This window comes from Lissotriton vulgaris, chromosome 12 (genome assembly GCF_964263255.1).
Source record: "Lissotriton vulgaris chromosome 12, aLisVul1.2, whole genome shotgun sequence".
Taxonomy (NCBI): Eukaryota; Metazoa; Chordata; class Amphibia; order Caudata; family Salamandridae; genus Lissotriton; species Lissotriton vulgaris.
This window is the reverse complement of record NC_141700.1, coordinates 571,189,869-571,213,578: the sequence shown is the minus strand read 5'-3', so window position 1 is coordinate 571,213,578 and position 23,710 is coordinate 571,189,869. Positions and strand designations below refer to the sequence as shown.

At 48.0% G+C, this 23,710-nt stretch overlaps 2 protein-coding genes across 5 annotated transcripts in view; one reads left to right on the top strand and one right to left on the bottom strand.

The window, feature by feature from the left end:
* NIT1 (nitrilase 1) overlaps window positions 1-6,416 on the bottom strand; it is an 84,851-nt gene extending 78,435 nt beyond the window's left edge. For 2 of the 4 annotated variants that reach the window (XM_086945424.1, XM_086945425.1), the window contains exons 1-2: window positions 6,280-6,414; window positions 6,146-6,198 (exon numbers count right to left, since the gene is read on the bottom strand). In XM_086945424.1, coding sequence (XP_086801550.1) covers window positions 6,146-6,147 — 2 coding nt within the window. In that variant the 5' untranslated portion in view covers window positions 6,148-6,198; window positions 6,280-6,414. Of the gene's footprint in view, window positions 1-6,145; window positions 6,199-6,279 lie in introns of all 4 variants that reach the window. The other 2 variants (XM_086945423.1, XM_086945426.1) reach the window with 2 other exon arrangements.
* Window positions 6,417-6,420: 4 nt separating this feature from the next.
* PFDN2 (prefoldin subunit 2) overlaps window positions 6,421-23,710 on the top strand; it is a 37,131-nt gene continuing 19,841 nt past the window's right edge. The window contains exon 1 of the mRNA XM_086945427.1: window positions 6,421-6,827. Within this exon, the coding sequence (XP_086801553.1) occupies window positions 6,771-6,827 (57 nt within the window). The 5' untranslated portion in view covers window positions 6,421-6,770. The remainder of the gene's footprint in view (window positions 6,828-23,710) is intronic.

The following is a 23,710-nucleotide window of genomic DNA, read 5'->3' as shown; positions in this document are numbered from 1 at the left end:
ATCTTTTGTCCCGGCTGCAGTCTGGCTCTCCACTGGATCCCTGTCCAGCGAAATGCTTGGGTAGAGTAGCGACGGCAGTTAACATCTTGCTTAATCCGCTGCTTAATCTCTCCCTGAGTACAGGAGTGGTTCCTTTGGCGTGGAAACATGCTTTGATCTTGCCGCTACTCAAAAAGCCTACTTTAGATCCCCTTGTTCATGCTAAATATAGGCCGATCTCCCTTCTTCCTGCTCTGGCGAAGGTGATTGAGAAACATGTGCAGCTCTCTATTACCAACTTTATTGAGAGCAACAACATCCTCCATGATTCTCAATCGGGCTTCCGGGCTAATTATAGCACGGAGACAGCCCTTCTTGAGATCACCGAAGCCATCAGAGAAACTCTTGACCTTGGGGGAAAGGCTATTCTGGTTATGCTTGACTTGTCGGCGGCTTTCGACACCGTCCCCCACGACGGTCTCCTTTTAAGACTCTGGGAAATCGGGCTCCGTGGGACGGTGTTGGACTGGTTTAAATATTTTTTGTCCGGCCGTCGACAGGTGATCTGGACACCTCCGTTCTCCGCTGAAATGCCACCGCTAGAGGTGGGGGTTCCTCAGGGGTCTATCCTGAGCCCCACCCTTTTTAATATTTACATGGCCCCTCTGGCGGCGGTAGCGGAGGCCTTCGGTGCCCAGATCATATTGTACGCTGATGACACCCAGCTCCTTTTTACGTGCAAGAAGGGAGAGGATTTTGATGGCGGTCGGATCAAGGATTGCCTGGGCGCGGTCTTTGACTGGTTTCAGCGGCAAAGCCTGAAATGCAACCCCGATAAGTCGGAGTTGCTTTTCTTCGGGTGTCCACCCGATCCCTGCTGGAAAACATGGTGGCCCCAGGACATGTCTCCGCCTGATGAGGTCTCTACAAAAGCAAAAAATCTTGGTGTGTTGTGTGATGACGGCCTCTCTTTCAGACCCCAGATCATCGGGCTGTCTGGAAAATGTTTCGGCATTTTGAAAATGCTTCGGAAGTTTCTTCCGCTGCTGTCCCTACAACACAAAAAGATTATTGTCCAGGCGTTAATAGGTTCGCGATTGGATTACGCGAATGCCCTTTATTTAGGGCTGCCTAAATATCTGCTGGCTTGTTTGCAAATTGTGCAGAATTCGGCGGCAAGAGCCATCTTTGGCCTTCCGCGCAGGTCAAAAGCATCTGAATTGCTCAATAGATTGCATTGGCTACCTATTTCTAAAAGAATTACATTTAAGATCTTGACCCTTGCTTTTAAGGCCCTTCATTCTATTGGCCCTAAGTACATCAGGAAGCGCATGGCCTTTTATGCACCGAGGAGGACGCTACGGTCAGCCATGTTGGCCAAAGTCGATGTTCCTCCTATCAGATTTGCTCGGATTGGAGGTCGCTCCTTCCGTCATTTGGCTGCTCGTTGCTGGAATGAGCTTCCTGTCTCTTTAAGGAAGGCCAACAGTCTCCTCTCTTTTAGAAAGGAGCTGAAGACTTGGCTTTTTTCCGTATGATTCTTAGTGACCGCTGCGAGTAGCTGTGTTGTGTTTTCTCTGCCTCAGTTCTCTTTGCCAAAGCGCCGGGACACCCCTCGGGGTAGCCGTGCGCTATAAAAGAGACATTACATAACATAATCAGACCAAGCGACGGGATCAGTTTTTAAAAACTTCAGGTCAGGGTGGTTTGTGAAAATTCCGTCCAAGGTGTGGCCAGCCGTATGAGTGGAATCTGTGACCACTTGTGTTAATCCAACCCCCTGCATCACCTCGGTTAGGGCCGTTGTGTCAGAGTCTAAGCTACTCTCTAAATAAAAATTTTAATCTCCTAAGACTGTGAAGGACTTTGCGCACATGGCTTCCTCCAAGATGTTTCCCACTGTACCTAAGAACAGTGCCTTAGTGCCGGGGGGCCTATAAAGAAGGCAGCCCCTGAAGGATTAATGGTTAGACAGAATGAAATTAAACGCCTGGGCTTTGCACGTCTCGCAGAGCACAGGTTGGAAACTGCCTTTGATGGAAGTATGGTAGATGATCGCCAGGCCACCTCCTCTTTTCCGTGGTCTGTCCAGGATGAAACTAAGATAGTCTGGTGAGGTAGCCTTCACTATGTCTGGCCCAGAGGCCGCATCCGTCCAGGTCTGTGACGAATGTGATTTTTATTTCTTTGTCCTGGATCAGCTCGGCACACTCCAGACTATGTTTCACCATGGATCTAGCGTTAATCATGAGGCAACTTACCTTATTTTTTTTTGCATCTGCCCGGACTGGACTTGACTTGAAAGGATGGCTGGATTTGTCCTATGACAAGATGGGCAAACATGCGTGCCTGCCCGTATCACCTTATCGAACATCAGGCCCAGGCAACCCAATTTCCTCCCTCCATCATCCAGGCTCAATAATGAGTCACGGCCATAAACAATATCTGGTGAATTGCCTGATGTCTGCCGACCAGACAGACTGGAATGCAAACACTGGCACATTAACGCCAGTCAATAGCTAAAAGTCATCTGTAATACAAACAACAGAGTACAAACACAGACAAACGAGGCCGAAAACAGAGTAACTTACAAAACAAAAATGGGGAATATAGATTATAAATACTTGCCAACCGAAACCGTGAACACAAATTCTAGCAGACAGCTAGGCGCAGATACAAAGTGTGGCCACAAGCAATGAATGATAAAAAAGTTATGAACGCTATGATACAAACACGGACAAGCTACAGTACAGTCACTTACAAACGAAAAACTTAGGTGAATACATTGACAAACATGCTTTGATACACACTCCGAAAGACTGCAAGCTAAGATTAAAATATTAACAGCGGGGTGTGATACAGTCAACAACTTGCCAGGCTATACACAAACACACAGCATGGCAGGATACAAACACTCTCAGTCTATGAATCTGCCATTGTTGTATCCTAGAGACTGTAGCAGGTCTGCACCACAGTCTAAAACCGACGTGTATGTAGCTAAATATATGAATCCTCTACATAGCGATCTCATTGATTATCTATTTTTTCTCTTCAATAACGTTCTCATAAAAGGAGATATTCCACAGGCATTAAATAAGTACAATTGTGAAACATCTGCACACAACCCCTTTCTTAGACTCAGAGGATGCAGAGTATTGCCAGACCGCGCTCATGTGTAGTAGGGTAAACTCTTGGGAAAGACTTGTATGTACCATGTTGCAGGACTCTGTAGATACTAATATTACTCTGGCCTGTTACTAGGGTGACGTTCGCCCGGGAAGGTGCATAGAGCTGGTCGTCTTCTGTCTGTCCTAGATGATCTGAGATGTCCATCCCACAGAGATGGGGTTGGAGTGCTGATATTATTACTTCTATCTGCCATCTTTGTCACCACACAATACTCCATGTTTTACTAGGATTAATATATGTCAGCATTGCAAGAATTGCACTAAGATAGCTAGAGTTGTAGATCTTAAACAGAAGCCAATATATTGCTCTTGCATCTTTCTTCTCCCTGTCTTAGAAGATTAGGTATAGTGGCTGGTCAGATTGTACATCTTGATCCGTTGGTGGATGTGGACTAATTTTCTTACGTGTGATCGTTCAAACAAGAAAATCCTTGTCACCTAAAATAAACTCAACAAAGGAGGTCATCTGGATGGCCCTCTGAAATAGGTGCTACTTCATCCACAGCATAGCAGATCCATAATGTAGAGATATATCAAGACAGCCACATTATTCTCGAAACTAAGGTGGCCAAAGTATCAACAACCTATAATTTCCAAATAAAAAGATAATTCGCTAGTTTGCTCTCTGTCATAACAAACCTGTAGTTAAGGTTCTGGCTGAAGTCCAAAGAAGACAATGCAAACGTTGTTTACCTGTAAACCATAGCAAACTCTTTGACATGCTACAGCTCTTGCACAGCACACGTACAAGACATATTTCAGGCTCATCCAGACACAGTTATTATTATCGATCATTTCCATCTGCTGCGGCCCACTATTTGGAAAACCTAGCTGCTGCCCTTAAGAAGCAAAAGCTGTTAAGTTAAGTTCCGAGGGAGTTGAAAACTTGACTATCCACCAGCTTAATTTATGAAATGCAGTTGTTGCTATGCATTCTTACCAGTTATTCTTTCCTCCTACTTTAATTTTATGTGTTTCTTTCCTCTGATGCCTTTTCTTTAGAGGCACTGTTTAATACCAAGCCAAAAACCTTTGTGAAAGTGTGCTCCACAAATAGAATACAACATAACCTACTGATAAACTCATGCTTGTTCACCTCGCTTCATTGTCTAACTTTCTTTGTTATCTCTGATGGTACCTCAGTGACTCCATTTCTCAAAAATATAGTGGTGCACAAAAGATCTTCGGGTGGGTCTCATTTTTGCAAAATAGCACAGGAGTGTAAAAACAACCTTGTGTTCAATTACAAGATTCAAGCGGACGTATCCTAATTGTAGTTATATAGCGCTTACTACCCAGACGAGGTGTTGAAGTGCTTTACGGCAGGCAACACACTACTCCGGAACCCAAGGTTAGTGCTTAATCAAGTGGTAATTGTGATTAATCATAGGCTCTACAGAAAAAAATTGTAAGCTTCTATACCAGTTACTTTGTGATAGATTACATAAATACCAGTTAGGTGTAATCATTAGTGGAGGCGCTTTTGGTTTCAGGTTTATTGTTGGTGAGACGGATATGCTGGCAGAGATTCAGTAATGTTAGGCTACATGGATAGGATTTTAAAGAGAGGTTGTGATCTATGAAATGGGGTGTCAGCCAACTTCACAATTACAATAAGAGAATTTACAGCAGACAGGCATGACATTGAGGGGAGGCTATACTCTGAAATAGAAGGCATGCAGAGGACGGAGGCCAAGAAGAGGGTCATTGGAGAAAGGAATGAGAGAAATCAAGCAGGGGTAGGTCAAGGTCAATTCTTTATACAGAGATTTAGGGGTTTATTAGAAGGCCTTCTGAAATAGCAAGCAATCTGAGCGTGTAAGCTGTAGAAAGAAACAACATTATAAATAGTGATCCATATCCGGAGCAGACCGCTGAAACATGTAAGTGAAAGTGTAAACATAATTTACAAGATTAAGAGTTCCATCCTGCTGTGCCAAGCCTATGGAAGCCCTTTTAAACACAGTCTGGACTATCCTAACCTAGGTAAATGGACAGTACGCTGCACAAAGGGAGATGGAACAGAATAAGAAAAGGTCTTATTTAAATATCTTCCCTCACTATTATGTATTAAAGAGGTTTATTACTCACTAGAAATTAATTATTTAGCACAGGTAATGCCAATATAATGTAGTTAGAATTGTCCTTTGTTTGGTCCCCCAATCCCATTCCAGATTGCTTCTACAGCAGAGCAACCACTGGTATGACTCTACCTACAGCTAACATCCCCAATGTATGTGTGTGCATATGACCAGTGTAGTATATGTACCGAATATATAAGTGAATCAGAGACCTGTAAGTTTAAGTGGATCAGGTAAGAAGCAGGGGAGGATACCTAGACATTGAACTGGGGGACACATAAAACGTGTCTCCTATAGAAATAAGCACTTTTTCATAGAGTTTCATCTTAAATTTAGGCTGCTTCTCTTCATTTTCTCACATGGTAATAAGCTTTATCAGAAAATGTATACAAATTCAGAGTAAGAACTGCCCTCTGAATTACCATTACTCTCCGTCGAATTATCTTAATGTGAGTGTCTCTATCTTTCACTTGCAAAGGTGACATATGTAATGCCATTTTCACAACAAATGCGATCTCTATCTCACCTCCCAAGTCATAGGCACGACAACCGCTTCTCAAAGACGAGCGAATAGAAGGCTTTATGACTTGATTATTTATCGTTAAGGTCGGTAACTTGCTCCACAGTTGGAGATCACCTTAGCTTAAGCGATGTGCCCAAAATCACATTGAGACAGCTGGGTTCGAATTAGTTTGTCCAGTTCCGAACTAGGCAGCTCTGGCTGCAAGGGAACATTTCCGCTCCATACATATCTTTAATTTGAAGAACACGTTTATGCCTGGAACAAAGCTAATGTGCTGCAAGTAGATTGATCTAAAGAAAGCGGTCACAGCCTACATAATTATTTGTTGAACCAGCACAACCAAAAAAATCCGATTTAACAAAAGATTCGCTTACATATTCCCGTTTTTACTAGTCTTTCCCTCTGTACAGTGTCGTTTTAGTTGTTTCTAAAAAAAAAAATACCCAATGAATGTTGTAATACCAATGGAAAAAACAATTATTCATCTTTAAAAAGTTATAAGATTTACATTTGATTTCTGGTTCAGGGAGCCGGTATTTTAAAGGAAGATCCGAAAGTCAATAGAAGCTTCTGGTGTCCATTGCTGCGAGGTTAAAGTCCTACCTCAGGAAAGATGGGCGTTGAACTCTTATAATCAGATTTCGCGGCCATCTTTCTTTGGGGAAGTGGTCAGGTTCAACGTTCTTAATTGCGTGCTCGAGACTGTCTTAAAAAGAGGCTAGTTTCGGATACCTTATACAGACTACAGACGAACAGGACTGTTTAAAGGGAAGAGGGGTGTGTCCTGTGCAGCACAGAATGAAGCGATACCCCAATAGCGCTGGGAAATTGTCACTATTTCCCACCAGTTGATTAATTCGAGCAGCTAACAGAAAGGAAATAGAGGACCAGCGCCGAACAACCGGACGTGACGTTGGGAGGAGGCACGTGCCCAGTTCAGTAAGCCTCTTGGCCATAGATAACTGTAGTAACGACAGCAAGGAGACAGCACTGAGCAAGATGGCGTCAAACAGCAGCAGCACCGCTACTGTCAGCAAACCGATGACAGCGGAGCAGGTAAGACCCCGCGCAGGCATGGACGTGGAGAACGTGCACCTCTCGTCTATGACCTTGCGAACCCACCCGCCGCAAGAGGGGAAACCTTGAGATAAGAGGCCTAACATAGGAATCTGATAGAATGCCTATCCAGTTGGGAGGGCGTCAACTTAGCGGCCATCTTGGAATGGTATGCCGCACATTATGTGTATAGCACGTTAGCTGAAATAGAAGATATACTCTAATCAGGCGTCCAACCGTCTGCAAAATCGTATTGAAGTTAAATGTTTTTTCAACATTTTTGTTGTGTCTACTTCTGTACAAGGAACCCATTTTGTTATTCTATGCATCTAGAAATTGTATCGTGTTCAGGCGTCGTGTTGGTACTTATTTCTTTCGCAGCCTAAGCACCAGAAAACAACTAAAAAGCATTGATCAATTTTGTGGGAGAATCTCTTAGTATCCACTCATGTTTTAACACAAGGCAGACTAGGTGAAAAGATAAACCTCAGTCCAGTATTGTGTTTTTGTCTACATCCAGTCTCCTTCAGTTTTAACATAAAACGTTCCAGGTTGGTCGCCAGATTTTCTTATTGTGATTTCATTGTATTTTGAAATTAAAATGTAATATGTTACCAGATAAGTATATTCTAATGTACAGTCTCACCGTATCCCTTATCACGCTGCATAAGTCTGCTTAAACGACCTGTGCATTGAGATCACAGCAGATCTATTGGTACCTTTCCTGTTTACATTTCTTCTATTCTACATGGTTATTTAGGATGTTCTGCAATTGTACTTGGGTATGGAAACAAACTCATACACACTATTTGCCGCATTGCCGTGATCTCCCAAGCATACCAACTTGCTTTATTTATTAGGTGGCCCACCCCTGGTTCTGTGTGCGTTAGTAAGGCTGGCTGAAATATCATGTTTCCTTTAGCAACGTCACTCTTGAGCACATATTTCCACAGCCAAGTTTCATTTGTTTTCTGTGCCCTTAAGGGCTTTGCATTAAAAAATAAGAGTCCGACAAGCTGGCATGTAAAAGAGTTTTGGCAGAGGAGCACACATAAGAGGTAGCAGCACACTGTTGACAAAGAAGCACAGGGCGGAGAGTGTTGCAAAACAAACGCACTCTTACGGACTGCTTAATCAAACAAGCACTGGCGTTGCCAATAGGTTTTGCATTTGGAAAGTTGGAGCTATTGGTTTTGTAAATGACATTTTATATTTATATATTGTTATTGACAATGCCAATAACGATATATAAATATAAAATGTAATTTACAAAACCAATGGCTCCAACTTTCCAAATGCGAAACCTATTGGCAACGGCAGTGCTACAGAAAGTAGCAAGACAAATACAGGCAGCAGCAGGGTGCACACAGACAGCAGCAGAGGACATAAAGACAGTAACACAACAAAAGAAAGGTAGCAGCAGGACTCACAGAGACAGCAACACAACAACTACATTCAGCAGGGCACATAAAGTCAGCAACAGTGAACATACAAACAAAAAATATAGACAGCTGCAGGGAACAAACAGAGTAGCACAGCAAAAATATGTGGCAGCAAGGCAAATGCAGACAACATTAGGGCACATACAGAGAGCAACACAACAGATTCAGATAGCAGCTAGACACATACAGACAGGTGTCATGCACACACAAAGAACAACATAACAAATACAGGCAACAGCAGGGCACATGCAGACATCAGCAGGACACAGAGATAGCAACACAACAAATATAGATAGCAGCAGGTCACACACAGAGAGCAATACAACAAATACAGGCAACTCATACACAGAGAGTAACACAACAAATACATTTATCAGCACGTCGCACGCAGAGAGCAACACAGCAAATACAGACAGCAGCAAGGCACATACAGACAGCTGCAGGGCACACACAGAGAGCAACACAACAAATAGCGGCAGTAGGGCACAAACAGACAGCTGCACAGCTAAGGCCTAGGAGTCCCGGTATCCGAATGACCGAGGTATGTACTGTTAGAAAACAAATGATATGGACTGCAACACAACATGCAGCAGCACAGAGAGCAGTGCGGTGCAGCCCATAGTAGGTGGCAGAATTCTTACCTTTTTACAATCACACTCAGCTACGGTGACATACACCACAGAGCTTATAACAGTGCTGCTACCTAGTTACAGCCAACACCACGACCTGATACTACGGGCTGCCCCCTAAAACTGGTGCTGTCCCCTGAGCCGCCTCTGGAAGCGGCGCTGGTGCATCCTGCAGAGGAGTGTGCGCCTCATGCAGTGATTGGTGCGAGCACCTATGCTGGTCCTGTGCCTCCCGCTGTGGTAGCGCGTGCATGCCCCCGGAAGAGTGATGCTCAGCTTTATGGCATTTGCCTATGTACTCTACCAATCCCCACCCTAGAAACACAGTTGCCCCTTTACCTTTTCCAATGAGCTTCCATGCTGGCAATGGCCAGGCAAAACCTTTTTGAACAAACAAACAACATTTAACTTTGGGTTGTTCCATGCATTTTCCATAGGCACCTCGATGTGTTTCCCTTTCCGCTCTTAACCCTAAATATACAACAATGAAAGGCGGATATCCTGGGAGATTTTCCACTATCATAAGTGCAAATATAAAAGATCACTCATTCCAATGTTTTGAATTGCAATATAAAATTTAGAAGATGTGGCCTAATGGCTTGAGCATGACCTCAAAGCTGGGGAACCGTGTCTGCGTTTCAGCAGGGACGCTGAACGTCCTGTGATTCTGGGCAAATCACGTATCTCCCTATGTCTAACTAAATGAATGTGTCTGTCTGTAACGCGACTGGTGCTCATGTGAAGCGCTCGGATACCTTAGAGTTTGTGCTATATAAAACTCCCCAAAAATAAAATCCTTTTGCTCATATAAAGTTAAACTCAGGGTGAGTGAGCTGTGCGATTCTGAAGCCACAGCATTTTTTACATGATTATGTAGTTAGCACCTTACCGCATAACTGATAATCTCAAGCATAATTTCCAGATTTACACACAAAAAATTCTAACTCAACAAATAGTATGGCACATGGTACAGTGCAGTGGCAGACTCTTTTGTATGTCTTAACTGGTCACCTTGCAGTAAAGGATTGTTGTATTCAGGTATTAAACTACTTTTGCTCTGTCTTTACATGTGCTAAAATGACAAAACAGTGAAATAATACTGCCACAGTATGTCATTAGGCCGCATGGCTTTCGTTTTCTTGCCGAATAATATAATGTGTTCCTTCATTTCCACATCCTGCCCCCAAGCCTGGGTTCACTAAGGAGCGCAAAAATATTTAGTAAACAAGCTTCCAGAGCGGAAAGTGGCTGCCCTACACATGGCCATTCTATCGATACACAGGGGAATTACACAACTGGAACTTACGTCAATAACTAAATTGAACATTCCAGTCAGGTGGTACAAATACAAGAGTACTGTGAGAAGTCAGAAAATGGCAGAGAGCACAGAAAAGTGAGAGATAGAAGTGAACGTGGGTGGAGAGGGAGAACAGAAAGGACAGAAGACTGTGGGTAGACAGGGTGGAAGCAATATAGGAGCACAGCAGGTTTATATTTAGTTGCTTCTAATTTTAGAACTTGTGCCATTTGTTGCCTGTTGGGCTTTGCGACAGACAGATAACAGCCTTTTTACTTTTATCACTGCAGAAGTGTTTCCAAATAGTAATTTGCATACCTTCTGCAAATAATAAGTAATAATAAGTTATATAAGTAATTAAAAACTGATCTCACACGTCTTTGTATTACCAACTGGAATTATGTAATTAATTGATTAGGATTAAGTGATTCATTCAGAATCCCAGGATGATTGAGCCTCCCACCAGACTTGAACCCGCTTCCCCAGCTTCAGAGTCGGCGGCCCTAGCTGTTAAGCCACACCCTGCATGTAGATATGGCCCGTACAATATGAGAAGTTAGCCAATATAACAGTGCTCCTCTTTTGCACAGAATAGTCGGATAAACAATGTGCTTGGTCATGGCATGGCACATCGTTTTTAAGAAATTGTCTCACCACAGCTATATAATTGAGCACTGAGTGCAGCGTGTAATTGCAGCTATGTCAACAGAAGCATGTTTTTTGTGTAAACAAGCAACATGAGGCAATGGTGGTGGAGGGCACTGCATGGAGTAGGGCACTGCACATAGGGCAGCACGTAGCTGCATTTCTGTTGAGAAAAGCATGTAAAAAATACAATATGACGAGATGTGCGAGAAGAGGACAGCACGAAGTGCTGTGAATGGCGGCGGGTCGAAAAAAATGCTTTTCTGGACATACATGCAGCTACGCGCTGCACTTCGTGATGTGCCTTACAGCACAAATTGCAGCGTGTAGCTGCATGTATGTTGAGGAAAGCATTTTTTTTTAAACAGCAACATGAGGTAATCCCTGGGGGGGGAGCCCCGCACGGAGTAGGGCACCGCACGGAGTGCATCGTGTAGCTCCAGCTATGTAGATAGAAGCATTTAAAAATAAAAACAAGCAGTGACGGGCGGAAGGTGGCGGTTGGACGTCACAGTAGAGGGAGAGACGAGCACAGCACGAAGTAAGGCATAGCACGAAGTGCAGAGCGTAGCAGCATGTATGTTGAGAAAAGCATTTTTTTTTTAAAACAGCAACATGAAGTAATACCTTGGGGAGGGCCCCGCACGGAGTAGGCCACCACAGGGAGTGCAGCGTGTAGCTGCATGCATGTTGATAGAAGCATTGAACCAGGTGTGGTCTGTGGTGGTGCTACATAATGGGTGTATTCTTCTGGGACGCTATGCGTGCAGGCCAATCGGGTACTGGTTGTGGTAACAACATATGGGTCTGGTGTGCGATTACACCACACTGAGTGTGCAGTCTGCGGCTAAGCGGCTAGTATGATCTTAAAAAGTAGTTTTGACCTTTGTGTGGGGTGTTCCCTAGTGGGTAGTTATTGGAAGTTCCCCATTCTGGGTGTGGTCTGCTGGGGGCGGGGGCGGGGGCGGCATACTTATATTGCTGTGCCAGGACAGATCCCTCAGTTGGTAAAATTTCCGCAAGCACTGTGCGTGGCAATCTTAGAGCGTGCTTTTGAAATGCCATGCTGTATATGGTGAAGGTATGAGTGCGGTACTGGGGATGCCGGAGACACTAGGCTGGCCTGCTCTAGGAAATGTCCGCTTGTGCTCTGAGGGGTGCGAGAGGTGGGGCCGTTCCACGGCATAATACCCTGCCCTGGCGGGAGCGACACAATCACTTAAAGCCGCACCACCTGAGACTGCCCGCGCATAAACAGAGGCGGCCAGTAGACCCACCTTCACGAAGAGCTCGATGTGTACGTCTTTGTCCTCCTCGCGCAGCCCATTATACAATAATGCAAAAAACTTCATCTCCACAGCGAAGTAGAGCTACGGAAAAGCCGAAAACAGGAAGTGAATTGCTTGATGTAATCTTCACGACTTAATGAGCCGGATGGGGGCGGGAGAGCCTGTTGGGGGACGGGAATGCGCAAGGGGAGGCAGGCGGATTAGGAGGGAAGCCTGCTGGGGGCGGGGAGAGCCTGGGGCGGGAATGCAAGCGAGGGGAGGCAGGCAGATTAGGAGGGAAGCCGATGGGGGCGGGAGAGCCTGGTGGGGGGGGAGTGAATGCGCGAGAGGAGGCAGGCAGATTAGGAGGGAAGCTTGATGGGGGCGGGAGAGCCTGGTGGGGGGGCGTGAATGCGAACGAGGGGAGGCAGGCGGATTAGGGAGATGCTCGTGCTTGTGTGGTCACGTGACCCGCTTTTGTGGTCATGTGACCTCACATGCACTGTGTAGAGACCGCAGTGGTTTCACTACTCGATCAAGCCCTTGAATTTTCGCCTATTCCATTCGCAAGCGAATGGTAATAGGCGAAACCTAAAAAAAGAAAATTGTTGTTCTTTAAAATAGAGCTCAGGAACGATTACAAGTCAGCCAATAAAAAAAAAATGATAAAGATGCTATCCTCCAGGGAGGTTCAAACACAAGAAGAGGAAGGCTAGTCGACACAAACCAACAAATAAAAAGCAAGCAAATGAATGACATTAAAGCCTACAAGTATGGGCAGATTCAATTATTTTTTGTTCAGCCGGGACAACTTGGTCCGATCCAGTAATCTATAATTCAACATCATTTGGGAGGATTTCATATTGTCACAAGGAATACAGGGTAGTGGCAAATACTTTTCGGACCCCAACATCATCTGCACTGTTTCTGACTGGCTGAAAGCCTGTAGGTTAGATTTACATTGTAATTCCCTTACACATTGTTCACATCTGCTAGTTCTTGATCAAATCAACAATCATACGTTATAGTGATGAGATATAATAATGTCTTTTCAAACGTGATCTGTCTTTGTTTCTGTGAACTGGTTTTTATCAACAGAGGCAAACGGCTGCTTGATGGCAGCAGCTTTGCACTTTCAACTCTGGTTCTGAGTAGAAGAGAAGTGGCACATGCCAGATACGCCTTCACTGTAATCTCCTAATCTGACAGTGGAATCGCAGATTTCCAAAGATCGGTAGTAAATGAAGGAATTGGGCACAGGAATCAAGTAAGGGCGTTTGATCTTACTGCAAAGGTCCTGCACAGGATGTTGAAATGGCAGTCCAACATGGGACAACGTGTTACTCTGGTGGCTGTGACATGACAGATGTAAAGTGTGGGACAGTTTCAGTGTGGATAAGTAGAGGGGACATTTATGGGATAGGCAGGAGCCTGTTGCAGAGACAGTGCATTGCTTCAGATCAAAGTGTCGAAGACCTACTCCGTGGTTCCATAGTATCCTCACGCTGTGCAAGGACCCCCACTGTGGACCTGCACACTCCTGTTTTCAGACTCTTGGACCAGGACAACGGTACCCCGATTTCATTGTAATTGCGTACACTCTATCCCTAGAGAGTCACCCGAATTAATACTCTCACCAAAGCGACCCACAGCTTATCCTGACTGGGGTTTCAAGCTTAATTATTAATTCTTTAGGCAATCATTTTTTGTCCTGAGGATGAACCAATAATGTGTGAGGTTCGAAACGTCGTCGACAATAAGTACACTAAATGCATAGTTAACATACATTTTGAGCATGCATATGTGTATACTGAGGATTATCATTTTGCAATTTTAATTGTTTGATAACCTACTGTTGCCTGAATATTCCCTCCCTTGTGTTTGTTCCCCAAGTGTGTTGGTTGGACATCGGCTGGTGTCCCACTTCCATCGCACTTTGTGCCCCATTCCTTTGTTTTATATTACTTTTATCAAGAAATTAAAGTGTCCGGCTGGGCATTCTTAACAATATATCTCTATCTAGTCTATATTTATTGTCTCAATTCCCTTCCTTTTCTAAGGACCGTTGTCTTTTGATAATATGAACAGAGCATTGGCATAGTCTAGTCTAGACAAAATCAGAGCACGGGCGACCGTCTCTTTGGCCACTCTCGGGAGCAGCTGGAAGATCTTTCTGAGTGCTTTGAGAGTACCAAAGCAGACTCCTGTCAGTTTTTTTAGGTTTCGCCTCGCCGAAAGCTACGCAAGCAGACTTTTGCGCAAGGCGAAATCTTTTGTTTACTAGTATGGACAAAAGTCCCGCCTCTGTTTCCCATTGGCTAGCTCCATAAATGGAGGCTAGCCATTGGAAAACAGAGGCGTCCGTCATTCTGTGAGGCGACTCGTGGGCATTTCTGAGCATTTTTCTCATCCGGCCCCTTTTAGGACGTCAGTGCGGCGGTGGGCGGGGTTTATTTTTTTGGTCGTCAAGGTTTGTTTGGGTCATTTTGCGACCGACCACCGCTGACCACCGCTGGAGGAAGTCCAGGTGAGTGCCTTTCTTGCCGTTTCCGCCCCCCTCCCGCTGTCTGTGACTTTCCCGCCCCCCCCTCCCGCTGTCCGAGTCTTTCCCACCCTCCCTCCAACTGTCCGAGCCTTGCCCGCCCCCCCTCCCGCTGTCCGTGCCTTTACTTGTTTTACTTCCTGTCCCTTTAACCCGGTGATCCCCGGCGCCCTGTCCCTCTGACCAGCTGCCACCCACAGAATCCGTTCACAGGCACACTGTCCCTTTAAAGCCGGGCTGCCCCCATCCCCTCTGACCAGCTGCCAACCACAGAATCCGTTCACAGGCACACTGTCCCTTTAAAGCCGGGCTGCCCCCATCTCCAGCCCGCCTGCACCTGCAGCGCACAGGCATCACCGACAGAGTGGGGGTAGCAGGCAGGGAGGGAGGACAGTAATTTGGGAGGGCAGTAGAATGGGCCTCTGCCGAGGGTCTAAAGGCCCTGGGGACGGGGGCAGGGCGAGGCCCGGGCAGCATCCATCCAAGGCGGCGCTGCACGCACCCCAGCAGGGCCCGGGGGTCACTGAGCAGCCCCCACCTGAAGAGATCTAGGACCCCCCCAAACACCTGCAGAGGGGACGCGGCATCATGAAGAGGACTCCTGTCACAGAAAGGAGCGATTTTAATGATTTCTATAGCGCCCACAACAAGCGGAACTGTGCATTGGCGCTTTAAAAAGCACCTGTTCTCTCTGAGAAGAAGCTCTCGGGTGCAGGAGCTCCCTCTGAACGGATCGCCAAGCCCAGCCTAGGAGGAGGGAGCCCCCTCCACGCACGCACCCGCCCACCCATCATCCATCACTGCCAGGGAGGGAGGCTGCCGGTGATTAATGGCGGCGCTGCCACCCTGACCGAGGTGAGCCTGGCATCAGCCCCCCCCAGGAGCCATCAAGGCACCCGCTGCCCCAGCAGCAGCCCGTCCCGCTGCGGCAAAGCACCCCCTGCTGCCCCAGCCCCCACCCCTTCCTAGCCCCCCCCCACCCATCCGAAACCACCATCTGCTATCACCCAAGCACCCACCCAGCTACTGGGGCACCCGCTGCCCCTTTATCTGTCCTCGCTGGCCCCCAGTACCGCAGCCCTGACACCCCCCATTCACCCCCCCCACCCCAGCATCCACCATTCCCAATAGCACAACACCCACCTGTTGCCTCAGCAACCCCTCTGCCGCCGTGGCATAGAGCCCTAATTAATGTGTGTCTATGCAAAAACATGCGGGCGTTATTTATGTCCTCCTCTGTGATCAGGCACTGCACGTCTTATTTGTCACTGAAACATGACTTTCTGGCACTTCTAAGCCAGTGACTGAAATGGCGATCCCTTTGGGATATAAAATAGGTAATCCGGTTTGCCTTAATGAGAGGGGTGGTGGCATCGCAACTGTAAACTAACAGGACTACAATTTACTAACCTTCATCATAAAGGCAATATCATGTACAGTCAGATATTACAAAGGGCTCCTGGAGAACGTTGCCATCTATTTATGAGACCCGCTCAGTAAAGGCAGGCGGATGCAGTGTGAGAAGATTCAGTGCAAATAACACCTTTAATCATGGCAGCTGTAACGTGAAGGATGGTTGTATGGAGCCTGTCAGTTGGACTTTCCTCCCAGGAGCTGGAACCAAGCTCCAGCCTGACCACGTATGCTGGAGATAGGGAGCGCACATTATAAGGCTTGTCAACAAGAAGTCTTTGGTTTGATCAGGTGAAGCACCTTCACAAACATCAATGCACTGGAGTTAATTTGAGAAAGAGTAACAGCTCACGCCATAAAAACAGTGGCAACAAAGGCAACTCTGTTCTCAGGAGTGCCCCTCCTGAAACATTGTAGAGCGGCAAAATAGCGAATTAATCTCTACAGATTTTTCTGAAGTAGTAGTATGGGTAATTAACGTCCTAGAAACTCTGTATAAACTCTGAATAATTAATTGTTGACAAAACTACAAAGCACGTCTTTTCCTCCTTGTTTCGAATAGTCTATGCACCGAAAGGGTTATTGGTGTGCTTTACAGAGCTAAACATCGAAGAAGCAAATTTAAAAATAAATAAACAACCATTAATCGGTGTAACAATTTAAAGAACATGATCAAGTGACCTGACATTTTAAATCAAGATCTTCCATCACACCATACTCTCTCATCTAATCTTGGGTTTTCGCCATATGGATGCTCCGAGTGTCAGGTGCATCCGTGAGAGTAGCATACCCCACAAGACTTTATGACTGTATTTCCTCCTGAGCTTGGTTGAACTTCCTATTTTATATTTCCTCATTCACTCTTTTTTACACAATGAAAATAAACGAAGTGAAAAACAATGTATAATAAGCACAAATACCAGAAGCTATAAAGCTCCTAGCCCAAAGCCAGTCAATGAGATGTAGGACTGTAACCTTGGGTGGACTGAACAAAATTAGAAAGTGACTAGCCAGCTGTTTTACTGGAATTCGAACCGGGGACCGGCATATTACACATGCACAGATCTCCTCAGTCCGTGCATCAACCCGCTCGGCTATCTGAATTGGATTTTTTTACCAGTAGTTAGCGGACAGAGGTCCGCATCAGGTGCACAACCCACTTGGCTATCTTACCAGGACTGGAATGGTTTTACACGTGGCATTCAGACCTCTGCGGTGAACAGTTGTGCGGTCTAAATGTAGTGGAAACCTGGGAGCTGATACTGCAAGCTCCAAACCTGCCGAAGTACCTTGCTAGCACTGGGCCCGCAAATGGTGCACGCATTTCTGCAGCTGGCACTCTTGATTTGCACCGACGCAGTTGAACCCCCTCAGGGCACTCAAAGCTAAGACCTGCACGTTGCACTCGGACCTCCCAGTGGCAGGGGCCTTAACCCACCAGCCTGTTATACCAGTGTCATCTACCACGACCCCCTAAGCCCCTTTCACCCATCCCTTCACTCTTGTCTCAGCTCTATACTTGCCAAACCTTCATTCCAAGACACCTTCCAGTTACCCCAAGCTCTCAGTCCACCTCAATCAATCAATCATCGCATTTATATAGCGCGCTACTCACCCAGAGGGTCTCCAGGAGCTGGGGAGGGGGTCCGCTACTGCTCGAACAGCCAGGTCTTGAGTTGCTTCCTGAAGGCGAGGTGGTCCTGGGTCAGGCGGAGGTGGGTGGGGAGGGAGTTCCATGTCTTGGCGGCGAGGTAGGAGAAGGACCGTCCCCCTGTGGTGGCTCTTCGGATGCGGGGGACGGCGGCGAGGGCGTGGCTGGTCGATCGAAGCTGGCGTTTGGGAGCGTAGAAGTTGAGGCAGCTCTTGAGGTATCCTGGGCCTTGGTTGTGTAGGGCTTTGTGTGCGTGGGTGAGGAGACGGAAGGTGATTCTCTTGTTGACGGGGAGCCAGTGCAGGTCTCTCAGGTGTCCGGAGATGTGGCTGCGACGGGGGATGTCCAGGATGAGTCGTGCTGAGGCGTTCTGGATCCGCTGGAGTCTCTTCTGGAGTTTGGCGGTGGTTCCGGCGTAGAGGGAGTTGCCGTAGTCCAGACGGCTGGTGACGAGGGCCTGGGTGACCGTCTTCCTGGTCTTGGTGGGGATCCACCGGAAGATCTTGCGTAGCATGCGCAGGATGTTGAAGCACAACGAGGAGACGGCGTTGACTTGTCTGGTCATGGAGAGGGAGGAGTCCAGGATGAAGCCCAGGTTGCGTGCGTGGTCTGTTGGTTTGGGTGCGCTGCCGAGGGCGGGGGGCCACCAGGAGTCGTCCCAAGCGGCGGGTGAGGATCCCAGGATGAGGACTTTCGTCTTGTCCGAGTTCAGTTTCAGGCGGCTGTTCTTCATCCATTCGGCTACCTTTTTCATCCCTTCGTGAAGGTTGGCTCTGGTGGTGGCGGGGTCGTTGGTAAGGGAGAGGATCAGCTGGGTGTCGTCGGCGTATGAGATGATGTTGAGGTTGTGCTGGCGTGCGATGTCTGCGAGGGGGCTCATGTAGACGTTGAAGAGGGTTGGACTGAGCGAGGAGCCTTGAGGGACGCCGCAGATGACTTCGGTGGCTTCAGATCTGAACGGAGGGAGACGGACTCTCTGTGTCCTTCCGGCGAGGAAGGAGATGATCCACTCCAGTGCCTTCTCCTTGTCTCCGATGTTGCTGAGGCGTTGTACTAGGGTACGGTGGCAGACAGTGTCGAAGGCCGCGGTGAGGATGAGGGCCGCTGTTTCTCCGGTGTCGAGCAGCGCTCGGATGTCATCGGTGGCTGCTTTCAGGGCGGTCTCGGTGCTGTAGTTGGCCCGGAAGCCAGACTGCGAGGGGTCGAGGGATCCGTTCGTCTCGAGGAAGGCGGCCAGCTGCTTGTTGACGGTCTTCTCGATGACTTTTACAGGAAACTGGAGCAGCGAGATGGGGCGGTAGTTCTTTAGATCGGTGGGGTCGGCCGATGGCTTCTTGAGTAGGGCGCTGAGTTTGGCGTGCTTCCAGCTCTCCGGGAAGGTAGCGGTGTCGAAGGAGGTGTTGATGATGTCCCGCAGGTGGGGTGCGATGACAGCGTCGGCCTTGTTGAAGACGTGGTGAGGGCAGGGGTCGGTTGGAGATCCGGAGTGGATGGAGTTCATCGTGCGGACAGTGTCTTCGGTGCTGATCGGAGTCCAGGCGCGGAGGGTGGTGGTGGGGGGCGGTGGTTCGGTCGTGGCGTTCGTCGGTTGAGTGCTGAAGCTGTTGTGTATGTCCGCGATCTTGTTGTGGAAGTAGGAGGCGAGGGAGTTGCAGAGGTCTTGCGAAGGGGTGATGTCATCGTTTCCGGCGTTGGGGTTGGAGAGCTCTTTGACGATGTTGAAGAGTTCCTTGCTGTTGTGTGCGTTGTTATCCAGTCGTTCCTTGAATGCAGTTTTCTTGGTGGCATGGATGAGTTGGTGGTGTTTTCGGGTGGCGAGCTTGAGGGCAGTCATGTTGTCCGGTGTTGGGTCTCTGCGCCAGGTTCTCTCGAGGGCTCGGCAGTTCTTCTTGGAGCTCTTGAGTTCGTCGGTGAACCATGGGCCTTTCTTGCTACCGGGTCTGCTGGGCGGGGTCCCCTTCATTTCCTCCTCCCTGCCTGTCTCTCCTGAGTCCGTCTTCTCCTCTGGTGCCCCTTCTTCCCACCATCAGTTCACGACCCTTCGCCTCACCTACCCCTCCATCACTCCACACAGACCCCCGCTGCATCCCGTCTGTTATTCAGCTCCAGCCCCTGCCGAGCCTCAGCCAGGCTCCCTTCCAACCCTCTCATCCTATCCTTCTCACATCTCCTTCACTTCGTCCCCCCGTCTCTCCACTACCCGGTTTCACTCAGCCATTCTTCCCTCTGCAGCCAGCTTGTCCGGCCCCCTTCCTTCAGCTCTCCTGACGTTTCTTTTCATCTCCTCCCTCGTCTCCCCCCTTCCATTCCGGCCCCTTCCCTTCGTACCCACTTCCTACGACCCTCCCTATCCCTCCACCCAATAACTCTATCCCTCCTCGTCCTTGTATACCACGACCACCATCCGTCCTTGGCGCCCCACCCCCCTCCCTACGACCCCCTCGTCCCTCCTTCACCCCATCTCTTCTTGCCCGCCATCCCCCATTCACAGCATAATCTGAAAAAGTTTGGGCAGAAGGTGAGGTGGGGAGCTAGAAGGGGGAAGGAAGGAAGGGAGAGAATCGGGTGCTAGAAAAATCGAGGAAGATTACTTCATATAATTTTTTACACCTCGTTTTATTTTAATTGTAACGGATCTTTGTGCAGAGTAGTGAGAGTGCAGCGTAGTGAGAGTGCAGCGTAGGGAGAGTGCAGCGTAGGGAGAGTGCAGCGTAGGGAGAGTGCAGCGTAGGGAGAGTGCAGCGTAGGGAGAGTGCAGCGTAGGGAGAGTGCAGCGTAGGGAGAGTGCAGCGTAGGGAGAGTGCAGCGTAGGGAGAGTGCAGCGTAGGGAGAGTGCAGCGTAGGGAGAGTGCAGCGTAGGGAGAGTGCAGCGTAGGGAGAGTGCAGCGTAGGGAGAGTGCAGCGTAGGGAGAGTGCAGCGTAGGGAGAGTGCAGCGTAGGGAGAGTGCAGCGTAGGGAGAGTGCAGCGTAGGGAGAGTGCAGCGTAGGGAGAGTGCAGCGTAGGGAGAGTGCAGCGTAGGGAGAGTGCAGAGTAGGGAGTGTGCAGAGTGACTAGGGAGTGTGCAGAGTGACTAGGGAGTGCAGAGTGACTAGGGAGTGCAGAGTTAGGGAGTGCAGAGTGACTGCAGAATGCTAGGGAGTGGAGAGTGACTGCAGAATGCTAGGGAGTGGAGAGTGACTGCAGAATGCTAGGGAGTGGAGAGTGACTGCAGAATGCTAGGGAGTGCAGAGTGAGTGCAGAGTGACTGCAGAATGCTAGGGAGTGGAGAGTGACTGCAGAATGCTAGGGAGTGCAGAGTGAGTGCAGAGTGACTGCAGAATGCTAGGGAGTGCAGAGTGAGTGCAGAGTGACTGCAGAATGCTAGGGAGTGCAGAGTGAGTGCAGAGTGACTGCAGAATGCTAGGGAGTGCAGAGTGAGTGCAGAGTGACTGTAGAATGCTAGGGAGTGCAGAGTGACTGTAGAATGCTAGGGAGTGCAGAGTGACTGTAGAATGCTAGGGAGTGCAGAGTGACTGCTGAGATTAAGCTAATGGCAATGTAAATGACACTGCCATTTATTTATCTATTTTCAAAACCAACACATAAATACAAATTTTGTCATTTACAATGCCAATAGCTATAACTTTTCCAAAGGCGAAACCATTGCATTGTAAATGCTTGTTTACATGGTCGATAAACCGCAGGTCCTTGCTAAACCATACCCCCAGATTTTTTGCAGGTCCACCCTCCGAATGCGGGCTGGGGAATTTTGGCGGCCATAGGCAGTGTCTGAAGTCCAAAGGAAACTGACCGTAGAGGAGGACCTTCGATTTATCCTCATTACACTTGAGAGAGGCCTGGGCCAGCCAGTGGAATACCGATGCTAGGCACGTCTGGGCGGTGTTGGTGTCTAGGTCCAAGCCCCTCCAGGTAAACAGCAACTGAGTGTCGTCAGCATACGCTATAACTTTTGCTCCCAGCTCCTCTGCAAGATAGACCAAAGGGGTTAAGTATATATTAAATGGCAGGGGACTCGAAGTGGAGCCCAGCGGAACCCCCGTTGCGAGGTTCCTGACAGAGGAAGCACATGGAGCCATACAGATCTGCTGCGAGCGGGAATCCAAAAAAGATTTAACCCATTCCCAAACCAGACCCGAAATCCCGATTGCAGATGGCCGGGCCAGGAGCAGCTGGTGGGGCACGGTGTCGAAGGCGGCAGAGAGGTCGAGTAAAATCAGGGCCACCCTGCCGCCCCCATCAAGACACTCTCTGATAGCCTCCGACATCTTCACCAGAGCAGTCTCTGTGCTGTAGGCAGATCTAAACCCCGACTGAGCTGGATGCAGAGCACCTGATGCTTCCACAAACGTCTCTAGCTGCCGAAAGGCCACTTTTTCGCAAACCTTGGCCAAGGCTGGTAAAAGCGAGATAGGCCGGTAGTTGGCAGGGACCAAAGGGTCCAGTGAGGGTTTCTTCAGAAGGGGTAGCAGTTTAGCCCGTTTCCATTGGGCCGGCACCAAGGCAATCAGAAGGGAAAAATTAACAATGTCCACTACTACTGGACAGACCTCCTCGGCTACACCAGCTAATACCCGAGCCGGGCAGGGATTGGAGGGAGAACCAGACTTAGGAGAGCTAAGAATGGCCAGAATGTTTGACTCTGTAGCGGGCAAAAATGAAGTGCGCCGGGAGGAGACTGCACATGGGATATGGGGGGTCCCCAGGGAAGAGGTCTCCACAGTTCTGAAATGTGGGCCAACACTATCCTGAATCTTTAATATCTTGTCCACAAAGAAGGTGGATAGCTCCTCACACCGTTGTTGGGAAACCGGTAGCGATCATTGTTCTGCGTAAGGAGATGAAAAGCTCTGGACAATAGCAAAGATATCCTTACTATTGTGCGAGCCAGCGCAATTCTCCCGGCAAAGTAGTCTCTTTTAGCTTTCCTAATGGCCATATAGTATTCCCTCTGTGCTAAGCGCAGGGTCGTCTTAGCTGACATACAATATTTCTGGCGCCAGCATTGCTCCAGCTTCTTGCACCCTAGTTTCAGATCCCTGAGCTCAGTGGAATACCAGGGCTGCGAGGGGAGAGAGTGCCGATTGCTACCACTGTTGGCTTTGGAGCTGGCGCTGACCCCCTGACTGATCCAGTGATCAAAGTTGTCCGCCGCCCCTTCTAAATCCGAGGCGGGAATTGGACGAGACTGACGTAAGGCCATCGAGAGGGCTGGGAGATTCATCTTCCTAGAGTGTGGGTCGGCAGGTAGGACAGGACTTCTGGAAGTCCTGCCGGACGACCAGGAGAACCTGATAAGGTGATGGTCAGACCACGTTACAGGCTCAGGATCATCTACTTGAATAGGGAAGTTGGTGCATGCCAAGTCAATGAGGTGGCCGCCCACATGGGATGGGAACGTCACATGTTGTCAACTTGAAATTATCAATGACCCCCTGTTAGATACAATTCCTGGGAGAGGGTAAAACATACAATGGAAAACAACACTCCCAGGCGATATATGGCAATTGCAATGTAGAAAAAGAGTTCAAAGGAATAATATTAACAAGCATTTACAATGCAATGGTCTTGGCATTAATAAAGGTAGAGCTATTGGCATTCCTCATGACATTTTATTTTTTATTTTAATTTTTTAAAAACATAAATAAATGGTATTGTAATTTGCAATAGGTGAGCAATAGAGAGTAGTAGAAAGTATTCGCGTACACAGAGCCGCGCACACACACACACAAGACAGAGCCGCACACACACCGTAAATGGTGTGGAAAGGTGTTGAAAACCAAACTTGTGCTCAACCTGTCTCCATGATAAATTGAGCTAAAGTTGGGGTAAATGAGAGCAGAATACCATTGGATGTTAGAAAAGTATCTTGCTGGCTACTATACCATATTGTTGATAAAATTAAGAAAATGTTTTCAAAGACCAATTTGTTTTCTGGAACCAGTACTGTTATTGGATTTCAGAGGGAATGGAGAGCTACCAACAAACTGGAGACCTC